At 44.7% G+C, this 12,677-nt stretch overlaps 1 protein-coding gene across 16 annotated transcripts in view; it reads left to right on the top strand.

Annotated features, from left to right (window-relative positions):
* The window catches only part of RASAL2 (RAS protein activator like 2), a 169,299-nt gene that overhangs the window by 54,545 nt on the left and 102,077 nt on the right, over positions 1-12,677 (top strand). For 5 of the 16 annotated variants that reach the window (XM_050306513.1, XM_050306509.1, XM_050306508.1 and 2 more), the window contains exon 1: positions 7,316-8,095. The exons of 6 other annotated variants lie outside the window; for them this stretch is intronic. In XM_050306513.1, the coding sequence (XP_050162470.1) occupies positions 7,501-8,095 (595 nt within the window). In that variant the 5' untranslated portion in view covers positions 7,316-7,500. Of the gene's footprint in view, positions 1-7,314; positions 8,096-12,677 lie in introns of those variants that run through there. 5 more of the 16 variants (XM_050306516.1, XM_050306515.1, XM_050306514.1 and 2 more) reach the window with 4 other exon arrangements.

Raw genomic sequence — 12,677 nt, 5'->3', positions numbered from 1 at the left:
TGGAGAGTATTTTCAATTAGCTTGTGATTATCTTTTGCTGCTACTTGGCTTTACAGCAAGATTTCCAGTGTTTGAGAAGCTTGCTTTAAAATATATTTACAAAGCTAGTATGGTGTGAAGGAGTTGTTGATATAGCTTATTCATTCTAAACAAGGATAAAATAAGGCCAACAGCTGTTAATTAAAAAAATATGCAGAATGAAATTATAAACCCAGTTCCTGTTATCCTTGGTGGAGACTAGAGCTGGTAGGTCTTATTTTTGCAACAGTCTGCACTGAGGATGTGCTCCTTTATAGTTACATAAAAATAAAGGCTGTAAAGTTGCAATATATGCACCTGCTATTTGAGTAAAGTTAGCAAGACCATTTTTGTGATGTTTATCCATTAACTTGCCCATATACTGTAAGTATTTTTCCTCTCAGTAGTGTTTAAACTCTAGTTGGTTTGATGCACAGAGGGATCATGTCTAGCAATAAAACTGTGTTCTGCTGGTACTGCTTTAAGATTGCAGCAGTAATGATTTATTGTTTTTTTCAACTCTCTCCACAAAAATCCCAGACACTACAATTGAGAAAGGAGTGGGGTGATGGAAACATAATTTTGCCTGCTGAAAAACAACACCATTAAAAACTGAAATCAGCAGCCTGTATATGATAGTTCCAATGGTACCAAGCCCAACCTGTAATCATCAAGAAATGGATGTCAGGGTGGGCATAAGCGCTTTTTTATTTATACAATTGAAGTTTATGTATTTATATAAATATATTGATTTACTTATGGAGTTGCAAAAGTTGTCAGTGAAGTAGGTCAGTGCAGCTGTCTGTTTTCAGTGATGAAGCTGGTGAGCTGTGGCTCCAGAGGATTCCCTGCCAGCCTGATCTCCCTGTGTGTGTCCCTGGCTCGCTGTCCAGCCCACGGAGGAGCCAGACCTGTGGGAGCAGCCATGTCCCAGGCCAGGGCCGGGGGCTTGCCTTCCTCCCAGAATCCCCCCAATCTCTCCAAATTTCTTGGAGGCAGGTGCCACCACTCACTCCACACAGGTCTTTTTTACTGTTGTGCCTTTCTGTGCTGCAGGAGCGTTGCCAGTGTTTACCTGCAGGCCATACACTTACTTATTTGCACCAGTGCACGTTGGTAAATGCTCGGCTGGTTGGGGTGGCTCGCAGCTGTGTGTGGGCTCCCTCAGCCTCTGCGTGAGCTCGGCTGCCTCTTAAATGTGCGTTTTTATGGCCCTTGAAACTTGGCACGGGCCGCGTTTGGTCGTCAACAAGGACAAGAGAAGATCGCTGGTGAAATTAAAACCTGGCACGGCCGTTCTGCAGGTCTGCTCGCCGTGTATTGAAATGGGGTTTTCTTGCTAACTTTTCCTGGCGTCCACCCAAAGCCCGGCATCTCATAAATTTATGTCATCTCTCTCTCTCTGCTCTGCTCAGTTGACAGGGCTGGAGCAGCTTCGCATGTGGATCATGGGAATAGCATGGAAAAATGAAGCCAGGAGATTTTCACGTGGGGAGTTCCTATTGGCAGGGAAATTCTAGAGGGAATTAAAGAGCAGAAATCCCAGAATGGGCCAGGTTGGAAGGGACCGTGGTGGCTCATGTGGTCCCACCTCCCTGCTCCAGCAGGGCCATCCAGAGCACATGGCACAGGGTTGTGTCCAGACAGTTCTGGAATGTCTCCAGCTGGGGAGGCTCCACATTGTCTCTGGGCAGTCTGTTCCAGTGTGTGGTCTCTTGCACAGTGAAGCTGTTCTTCCTCATATTCAGGTGGAAATTCCTGTGCATCTTGGAAAGGTTTTTTGGTACCTGCCTTCAGAAACTGGACCATGGCAAAAGCAGAGCCGAGTCAGGCTGCATCTCTGCAGCTTTGGCTGTGGTGGAGGTTAAAGGGCTTGGAAACACAGGGCAGGGATGGTACAGCACTCACAGCATGACTTGGCACTGGAATTCACAGGAGGAAAATGAGGTGCTCTTTGGCATTTGAATGCCCTGGTATCACCATTTGGCTTGTTCACAGAGGCAGTTCATTCTCAGCATAGTGAAAACAGCACATCTTGATTTATCTGGCACAGGTGAGCCTGCAGCGTGGTCACTGGGAGGCTTTGCCATCTCAGAGCTCGGGAGGGGCTCACGTGGCAGCTCTGCTCTCAGGAACTTTAATTTGGGCTCAAGTAAGGGATCTCTGTGTTCCAGTCACGCCAATTCCAAGTCACTCTAATCCCAGAGTCACACTTGCTTTTCCAGCCACTCTCATCCCCAAATGCAGCAGTTTCTAAGGTGCTGTTTCTTTCGTCCTCTGCATAATTTCTAAATGTTAATTAACACTAGCCATTAAGTGGTCAAGAAAGTCAGGTGCACTGCTCTGCTCTGAGCCGAGGAAAAGTGATATCCACCTGCAGGAAATGTTGGAGGGGGGAAACAGATGCATCTTGGTGATAGGAGATGGGAAGGGGATGTTAGGTCATTAATTACTTAGCCTTGCATAAACAAAACTTAATATTTTGAAAAGTCTCTAATTTAAAGGGAAGGAAAAATCTTTCATCTTCCGTGCTATTTAGCTACATGTCAAGTTGGGTCAATTGGAAAACTTTTGTGGTGATTTTTGCTTTACGTATTGATTACTTCTCTGTGAACTGTTCCAGTGCAGTGACTACTGGGCTAGTTTTGAATGGGCAAAGATTTAAGGGGAGCTCAACTGCAAAATCCAGGATCCCTGTCGCTCTGTATTTCTACTGGTTTCTCAGGGAAAGATGTAGGGTGCAATTTGTTTTACTATTTACAGGTTAAAGCTCTTTTGATGGCTGGTAATTTGGGACTTAAGCTGGGACCATCTCAGAAGTGATGTTTGCTTGACCTGCTGTCCTTCTGAATTAGAAGAGAGGACTTGGTTGAAAATCCAGCTGTGGTGATGAATAGATGTCCAGGTTTTATTATGGATTTTGATGGCTGTGAGGCTTTTGTGGGTTTTTTTGTGGGTGTTTGTGGGGTTTTTTCCTTTTTTTGACTCTAATCTCTTTCCCCTTTCTCCCTCCTCGTCTTGGCAAAAAAAAAAAAATTTAAAAGTGAGAAGCTGGTAAGTTTGTGCTTGGTCCCAAACTAAGTTAAAACAGAGCAGCTCGGTCATGGGTGGTTACAGTTCATATTTGTCTTGATATAAGCTATGAACTCAAGCTTTCCACGTTGTAGTGCCTTTATTCAAGCACTAGACAGCTTTCAGAGAGCAGCCAAGCATTAAACATTAATTTGTATCATCAGAGACAGGTTCTCCCTCCAGCTGCTGGGCAAGGATGCATGTGGGGGGGTTTTGTGGTATTGCTTTTTTTGTATTTTTTTTTAATTGTCTGGTAGTATTTATTAAACAACAGGCACTCTGAGGAACTGCTGAAGCTCCGTGGAGCAGAGCTGGGTAGTTCCTTTGGAAAGCTGAATGGTGGAGAGGGGACTTCCCACGCAGGAGCCCGCTGCCAGAGATTTGTCTTCATATGCTCAGTGCAAATGTGAGGCTGCTTGTGTACATCTTCTGTGAAATGTTAGGAAGTTAAGGAAGATTGTTTTCCCAATACAATCTTAAAGCTGAAATGCAGCTAACATCCCAGCATATGAAATCTGCATTTTGTGCATAAATTACTTAAATATCTCGGAGTAGTGAAATATATGCTGTTAAACATGTCAAATGGGATGATTAAGTGACTGGATTGCTAGGAAGAAAATAGTAATTTTCTGAAGAGCTAAATGAATGATTTGGCACAATGAACTGCAAACACTACCAAAAAAATAAAAACCCCAAACCAAAAACCTTCTGAGGAAAATTTGCGAGTAGAGAATCACGTTTGTAGGCAGTCGGTATTAAAAACAGGAGTGAAAATATTCTCAAGATTTTTCTCAAGTCAATTGACAAACTCCTTTCTCCCACTGACATTATTTTACCTGCTGACAGCTGCGTGGGTGGCTGGGTACGGCTGGGGATCTCACATCACTAATCTGCTGGCAGTCACTGCTGTAAGCTGATTTCTCTCTGATAGTGAGACCATGGAAATCTTCCCAGGACAAGGAACTGCTCTGGAAGGACTTGGGTTTTTGCCTGAGTAGCTGGACAGTGGATCAAGGAGAAGGTTCTGCCGTGTGAATTACTGGCTTGTGTGTTCTGTGTACACAAGAAATGCTGGAGCCACTCGAGACCGGTTTTAACTCGGTGGCCTTGGATTAGTGTAGACAGAAGGGTTTATTTGGGCATCATCTTTGCTACTGATGATGTGTACAAGGAAGGGAGAGACCAGTTTGACTCGAAGCCCAGGCTAGCATTTTTGAGTTAGCAAATTAAAAGAACTGCCTTATTGGTAGACTAAGCAAACTTGTGTATCAATGGGTTTATGTTGATAAACATGTAAGCCTTGTATGCCTTTCTAGAAAAACTTTGAGAAAGACCCTCTGAAGAGCACACAGGGAAATCTCAGTGAGGCCAAGGCAGCTGGGTAACTTTTCTTTGATCACAAAATGCATTTGTCTGAGCAGTGGTAACATGAAATCAAAAGTGAAATCAGAAAAAGTAAAGGTCCGTCTCAATATTATTCAAACTTAACTAAACTGTGACTTTGATGTTCCTGGACTTCACTTAGAGTGCTTATTGAAGCCTTTCTCTCTATTGTTAGCTCTGTACAGAGCTGTGGTCCAACCCCTGGCCACACCAATAAAAATAGTTTGAAGTAGGAGTTAACCCGTAACTGGTTTTGCACGTTGCTTTGTGCTGTAACTTGATACGTGGTTACTCTGTCTGTGTGTTCCCTTGCTGAAATGGGTGGTCTGGGTCATGGGTGTAGTGCCAGCTGAACTGGGAAAGAGGTGAAGGGATCTTTCCATGCAGTCAGGCGTCCACAGGACAGTGATGGAAAAGCATGAGAGAGCAGCCTGGTGACCATCTCAGTCCTCATGCGCTGACCAGTGTCTCACCTGAAGTTCTGTCCTGTCCAAAGTGCTGTTGTAATAAATCCCTGCTTCAGAATCCTGTTGATGCAGCTGGTGTCATGAGTTGAGTCATTCCTCGGTCATACCAGGGCCTCTGATGGGGCAGATAAGGGCTCTCAAATGCTGTTTCAAGCTGTGGTCTGGGTGGGTGCTCAGCCTGGCTCTGAGATACCAGCAGGAGTTGGAAAACAAGCAAACCCCAGGGGGACTTCAGCTACTATGCTGTCTGTCTGCATTTTCTACCCTCCTGTTCTCCCAAAGCAAAAGTAGATGCCGATGTGTTAGTGGAAATTCATGCAAGCAAGACTTGCAGAGCTGACCAGAAACCCACCTCGCATTCTCAGCTTTCCCTGCTGATTTTGGGCTATGCCATTAGAGCGAACCACATCGTCATCTGTTGGGTTTATTCGTACTTGCTCCCGGAGTTCCATAAAGCCTCCTTTACCAGGCTGCCTGATCCAAAGCACCACTGCCACAGTAGCAGGAAAAGGCTGGACAAGGAAAAGGAGAACCCGCTGCTGGAAGGGGGTGGCTGATCCAGTAGCAGACCTGGTTAAAATTGGGGCCCTCAATGCTGCAGTGTTGGCCTCAGTCTTCAGAAACATGGACTGCCAGGCCTCTGCTTGGTGAAAAGCACCAAGGAGAACAGCTCCCAGCAGTGGATAAGGGTCATGAGTCACTTTAAAGAACTCAAACCTTGTGAGCCATGTGCTGCATCCAAGGGTGATCAGCAACCCCTGGGATCAAGAAGCAGAAGACAAGAGCCAGCCAACTTTTTTCTGGTGGAGTCTGCATCTCGTTTTCGCCTTGGGAGTACTGGTATCTCTCTGTATTCACTGCTGCTTGTGCTTCCTTGAGAGTTCATTGCTCTGGATGGAAATTGTAGCAGTGTTGTGGCTTAGGTACATTTTGTCATTCCAGACTCGTGCTCTGAGCTGCAGGACTTCTACAAAGCACGAGAGGCATCATCATTATTTGCTGCAGAATTTGCATTGCAGAGTCTTGAGCTGTTCTTGCTTCTGAGGTTATTTGTTGTGACTTCTTAAACATATTCTGTGATTCTATGCTATGGTGATTTTAAATTGTTGCTTCTTTTGCTTCTGATTGAAAAGTCTGACTTGCTACTGAATAGAGAAATTATTTTTTGGTGTGATGGAGGTATTTGGGGAACTCCATCCCAGTTCTAGGGAGCAGTGATACCCTCTTCCAGATAGACACTTAAGTAAGGAAGTTTTTTCATCTGCAGCTGTCAGGAATGCACTTTGGCTGATGAACTCAGCCTGGCTTAAAGGCAGGATCCCATAGTGGGTCAGTTAAGCTTTATTGGTCTGCCAGACAAGATTATCATTTTATTTAACCAGAGAAGTAGTTTTCATTGTTACTTCATTGCCAAGGGTCTGTCAGCGTTTCCATTATAAACCCCCTATTTTCAGGGATTTGAGTAGACTTGAGATTTAAGTGTTCTGGCCTAAAACTTGGCAAGCGTGATCTCAGTTCACCAGCGGATATTTTCTTTATGAGATTTTAAAACAGTCAGCTGTTTCTTAAATTGTAGCGAAGGCAAGAAGGTTTTTTTCCTCTTGGTTAGACAGATAGGGCTATTTTTTTCCATCTCATTTATTCCAGCTAGATTTATAAAAAAATAACCTCCTATTCTGTTGTTTGAAAGAGGGAGGGAGGGGGAGGAGGAAAAGGAATATCTGCCTGCTGCCCTGTTCTGTTTGCCATGCCTCAAAACCTTCCCTCTGGTCTTGTGTTTGGTGAAGTCCCACCCACCCTCTCAGTCCCTTTTCTCCTCCCCTTTACTTATTTCCCTTCAGTGTATTTACACTCTCACTGCATTAAGTTGCAGCGTTTGTTCTCCTCACTTCATTCCTCCCCTTTGCTTTCCTCTCTGGTGCTTCCAGCACTCGATTCTGATGAATCTGCCTATTTTACCTCTCTCCAAAAGGCAGCTCTGAGGTATTCTCAAGTGAAACAACTTATAGTGGTAAATAGAAACTTTACTTTATACTTAACTATATATAGTAGTATACTCTGCTGCTTAACTGAAGAACACGTGCATGACTCGTAGCTGAGTATTGCAGGTTTTTTTAACCCTTTTCTGAGGCTTTGCAGTGTCTCTGGAGCTGAGGACTTTCGCACTCATTTTTCTTTTTTAACCAAATCTTTAATGTGAACCGAAAAAAAGCGAAGAGCACTGTGGGTTTTCATGGCTGGGCTCCTCTTTTTAGTCACTTCCTGAGTGCTCGGTGCAGAAATGTGACAGCGCAGGAAGCGGCAGCGGGCTCGGCGGGGCTTCGTGTGCTGTTAGGGGCCGGTGTGTTGTAGGTGAGGGCATGTCCTGCTTGCGGAGATGTAGCAATACCTGGTTTTGGGATTGATGCTCGAGGTCTTCGGGAAGAACTTGTGCTGTCCTGCAGTTCACGGCGGTGAACAAAGTGACCAGGGACGCGAGATGGTGAGTGAGGAACTACAGCTACGTGACTGCTGAGCACCAAGGAATGTAAGAGAGGTGCTGAACTCCAAGGGGTGGAAAATGAGCGCTTTCAAAAAGCACTATGGTCTCCCTCCCGGGACCTTCAGAAGATCTTTGTCAGAACAAGATGCTGGAACGGCTGCCTTGAAGGACTATCACTGGTACCACCAGATAAGAAGCAAGAAGTTGAGTAAACAAATGAGTTTTGACTCAGAGAGAGGTCCTGGAGTGCACAGGTGGCAGACTCATCCTTGGCTTCCCTGGAGGGTAAGCAAGAGAGAGGGCCCCTCCAGTCTGAGAGGGGAGCGCAGTGATCCAAGGCTTGCCAAAAGTTCTGCAAGCATGGATGGTGCCAGTGCCGATGATCTCCATGAAAACCCAGTTGAAAGACTTTTCCAGGCACGGGCCAGACCGTTCCGGGTTCCCTTCCACCGCTCCCTGTCCGAGCCTGTGCCGCACACCGGGAGCAGGAGCACAAAGCCATTCCTGCCGGCTGTGCGCTCGGTGGACTCCGACCAGCAGGGATATTTCATCCGGGGCATCTTCTCCTCTCTCTCAAGTGGCTTTTCCAAGATAATGAGCCGAAAAGGGGAGCCTGGCAGTGAGTCCGTAAACGAAGGGAAGACAGAGGACAATCAGGTTGATTTCAGTGCAGGTAACAGACTCATTTTTGTTTTGTTCTACTTCTGTTTGTGTAACAGATGAGTGTACGGGGACATTCTTTGGGACATATGATAGTTGTTTAAACTGTTGCCTAACTTGGCTTTATGAACATGACATTGGCCACTCTCTGATGTTCTATCTTAATTTTTTTAAAGCAATGTGAAAAAGAGCCTTTCCTGATAAGGAAGTCATGTGGGATGTTTTGGTGGGTGCTTAAAAACTTGGAGGACCCTGGAAAACAAGCATCACGGGGTGGTAGCAGCAGCATTTCCCTCTCAAGTGCACCCTGTGTGTGGTGCTCGCAGTCCTGCAGGCACAGTGTCCTCTGTGGTGGTGTGGTGCCCTGATTGAGATCTCAAGCCTGCTACTGTCAATGAAGTACTAAGGAGAGAGAGAGAAATTAAGCTGTCTTTTAAACAGTGCTCCAGACAGTGGAATGGCTCTAGTTCCTCATACCAGATTCTCCATTTCGTAATCAAGCGGCTGAATCGGTGTCTGCTCTCTGGTAGATGCCAAGGACAGCAGTGTTGCAAAGGTTTAGCCAACTGGGATTGAGGTCAGCAAGATGCCAGTCTGAGATTTCATTTAAATCTACTCTGCTTATAACAACACTCATAAAGCAGAGGGGGGAAAAAGGGAGGGAAAGGGGAGAAATTTGCCCTTTTTTGCTCCTGGGCTGTCTTGAACTTTGTAGTGGGCTACCCAGGCTGAACCTGGAAACTGATGGTGCTTGGAAAAACATCCACAAAGTTTAAATTTGTAATAAAACCAAAAATAAGCCTTCCTTCTCCCCAAAACCTCAGCACTTTCCAGATTATCATGTCAAAAGCCTGGTAACATCTGGATCCAGTTGAGAACGCTGGACAAGTCATCAGTATTCAAAAAAATGCAGTGGTAGTAGTAGTGAAAGAAGAATATGCTCTGTCTGTGGGGGTGTTCAGTCTTTCAGTCCCTGTGGAATGTCCCTGACAGGCTTGTGTTTGCTACTGGAAGCTGTCACCTTGCTTTAAAACAAAAGGCCAAAAAAGAGAAATAACTAAGGAGGAACTATATCTGCTTGAGCCCAGTTATGTACAGTCACTGATTTGTTTCTGCAAGACCTTTCCCAACAGGAATTTGTCTTGATGATGCTTGCTAAATTTTGTGGAACACATGAAAAGAAAAATAAAAAAAAGTAACAGAACAACTTTTTTTCCTTTTCTGTTGAAGTGTTTGGTTGGTTTTTCCTCCTCCTCTGTATTTATTCACATTAGGAACAAAAGTTTCTCCTGCAGTCTCCCACTGCTCTTGAGACCTCCTGGGAAGACATTCTTTGTGATAGAAACGTTTTGGATCAAAATCTCGCAGTATATGAAGGGCAGAGCATCCTGTAGTTCCTTTTTTTCCCCCCTCTGTTCTTGTGCACTTTGATGGTTCTCTCTTACACTGCAAGTATTTCCAGTCGCTGGGTTATTGGGATACTTTGCTTTTAGTAGCGTGAAAAGTAAACAGAGGAAAAGGGATTATCTGTGAAAAGCCACCATTAGGTAAATACTTCATGTCAGGTATGGGACAATGACTGAGCCTTTTGGCTCTTTGGGGTCGGCCAAACCTCCCTCTGAGCCTGCCAAAACTGGTTTTGCAAAGAGAGTCACAATTCAGGAACTGAGAGAAAAACAATGGGTCTCTAGATTAAAAGTCAAACTCTCTCGAGGGAGGAAATCATAGCCGGGAAGGTGTTTGGGGAAATGAAGTCACCCATAAAATCACCTGCAATGGCCAGGTCCTGCTTGAAGTCCTGCTTGAGGTCCTGGGTCACTGTCACAGGAAAACAGAGCTTTTGGTGGCATGGACAGAAACCTCTGTGGAGTTTCATTTCAGCCTTTGCCATCTCAAAGGTTCAACCTCTGATCCTTCCAGCAGAGAACAGAATGTGTTTGAGAGAACTGGTTCAGCTGTGTGGGATGTGCAGCCACAGGAAATCTGAGTGCTTACCACTGCTTTCATTTTTCCCTAAAGAGCTGCCTGTGCTGCTGTGCAGAGGCTCCTGCCCCATGCAGTGCTGTAGGCTGAGACCTGCTAAAACAGTGGTAAGACCTATGAGCTCCTGGGGTTTAGATCTGAGGTCTGAGGGAGGTGATCTGAGGATAAAAGGGGTGAGAGAAATGTGCCTCGTCTGTCGTGTTCTTCAACCACAGCCCGAATGCTCAGGAGGGATCAAATCTTGTGTCCTCCTTTCAAATACAAGAGTTTAATTGGAGGGGGGAGTCGTCAAATTGCCCAGTGACTGTTTTGGTGCTTGGATGAGCAGAAGGTGTCTTCCCATGCCTACCATCATGTTTACTGTTCAAGTTAATATCCAAAAAAATGGATCTTTTCCTCTCCGTGAGAAGCAGAATTTGGAAAACCTCAGGTCAACTGAGGTCTGTGGTAAAAGTGCTCAGGCACTTTACTAGTCACAAGAGGGTGTAAAGTCACTGGGCTTTCTCTGAAGTATTCCAGCAGTTTTACTTGGAAAAGCTTGATCGAAAGCCTACCAGGAAACATCAGTTGGGACAGAAATTCTTGTCACTGACACAAACCCAAGAGGAACTTCCCTGTGTTGTGAAATACTCAGTGGGAGAGCCGAGCTTTGGAGTTCAACCAGGAGAACCTGGAGATGAACATTCTTGCCTCCCTTCTGTCCAAGGAGCCAAGTCCTTTACTTCCACAAGCTCACTTAATTAAAAGTATTTCCACTTTTCTCTGAAATACTTGGAGATTATCAACTTTTTAAAAGTTTGTCTTCCTTCCAGTGCTTGGCTGACCTCTTTCTTGCTTCATCTCTGCACCAGAATGGCAGAGGGGTTCTCTTCTTTAGGAAATGATTACCTCACAAAACAGGGTCTGTTGTTTTTATGGCAGCTTGAAGAGGGAAGTGGGATTTAAAGAAGAAAAGAAAAAAAAAATAAGATCTGGATAAATATTTTCCAGTTGGTCTCACAGTCTAGGAAGCGTGTTCAGACACTGTTTCATCGGTTCTTGGCTGTGGAAATCCCTGCTGGATGGACTCGCTCATCCTCCCGGGCGATGAAAGGATGCTGAACCCCGGGAGAGCTGCCTCCCTCGGCTCTGCCCGGAGCTTTGGCGAGATGCAGAGGCTCCCTGGAGCGCGTGGCAGACTTCCTGCATCCCACTGCGGTGTGGGATTGGGAGCAAGAGGACAGATGGAGTGGACAGTCAGGAGGAAGAGCTGAGCTCTCTCCCAGTGCGCTGCGTGGGTCTTCCCTGGAGCAGCCTGGGCAGGGTTTGGGTGGGAATGAAGCGCTTTTGGTGCCTGTCTGCCGACTTCTCCCCACTCCTAGAGCTGGGCATTTGGAACGGGCATTTCCATTGGAACGGGCAAAGCCTGAAGGTAAAAGGTTTTATACTCGGTATTATTATTTTCAGGTTAAGAAACCGAAGAACGTTTTGATTTCCAGTGAATGTATCAGCTTAGGGAGGGAGGATTGTTGTTCTGATAAACTTGTTGATTGTGAACACACCACAGTTTGGGTAGGCACAAGATAAGGAAGGAGCTATGGAGACAAAGCCTTGGATCCCAGGGTTGCTGGTGAGCAGCTGCACCTGTTCTTATTTCTGAGTGTTACGTGACCTTTTAGCACTCTTGAGAATGGGTTTGGGAGAGAGTTCTCAGATAACATTTATTTCACTGGTGCTTCTTATCTGGATCTCGGGGTGGTGTGAGTTTAATTGTAGATTGATGACAAAATAATCCCTCAGTAGAATCAATTACCTATATCTTCCCTGGGTATCTCTGGTTTGGTTTGGAGGGGGAAGGATAAACACTGATTTCTTTTATTTAGTGTGTGTTTGTCTTTCACAATTACTCTCTTGTTAATATTTTTATAAAGACAGTTCTTCAGTATTACTTCCTTGTCTTTCTTCACCTGGAATAAAGATATGTTTCTGCAGTCTTTTATTTTTATTTTAAGCTTTCATTCATTTTACAGAGGGTTTTTTGTGCCTGGAGTGAGAGAGAATATTTTATATCCGTGCTTTTCCAGAATTGATTTTGGGTTTTTTATAATTCACTGAAGTTATCTGAACCCTATGCTCTTTTTAATATCTTTACACTCTGGGTTTATTAAACTATTTTTTATGTATTTCCATATAAACTTACTTAGAGATTTGTATTTTCCAATTTATAACTCAAAGCCAAGGCAGCTCCACGTTCAGATTTTTTTCCACTATTCCCAAAATACAAAGCTGTTTCTTCCTGTCTGAGTAGGAATTTAGTATTTATTACTCATTGGAGCAGGTTTTTTATATTCATGTTTTTAAAACCACTTTCTCATTTTAGAAGCCCTTCCACTGACTCATGTTCCTCCCTCCACTCCCAAATCACTTGTGCTCTTAAGTAGTTTATTTTTGGTGGGGTTTTTGTAAGTGAACTTTTACACAATTGAGCTTATTCATGTGTTCATTTAAGTGCTGTGCAAATGCCTTGTGCTGCGATCCCTGGTGTTGTGTTCAAGGTATTCAAACCCCCTCACCTTTAATTATCAGAGCAGATCCAAGATACCTGCTTGTACCTAATCCCTCGTTGCATCAAA

Source organism: Myiozetetes cayanensis, unplaced genomic scaffold, assembly GCF_022539395.1.
Source record: "Myiozetetes cayanensis isolate MyiCay16 unplaced genomic scaffold, myiCay2020 scf12, whole genome shotgun sequence".
NCBI classification, from domain to species: Eukaryota; Metazoa; Chordata; class Aves; order Passeriformes; family Tyrannidae; genus Myiozetetes; species Myiozetetes cayanensis.
Note: the sequence above shows the minus strand (reverse complement) of the source record. Positions and strands in the feature narration are given on the sequence as shown.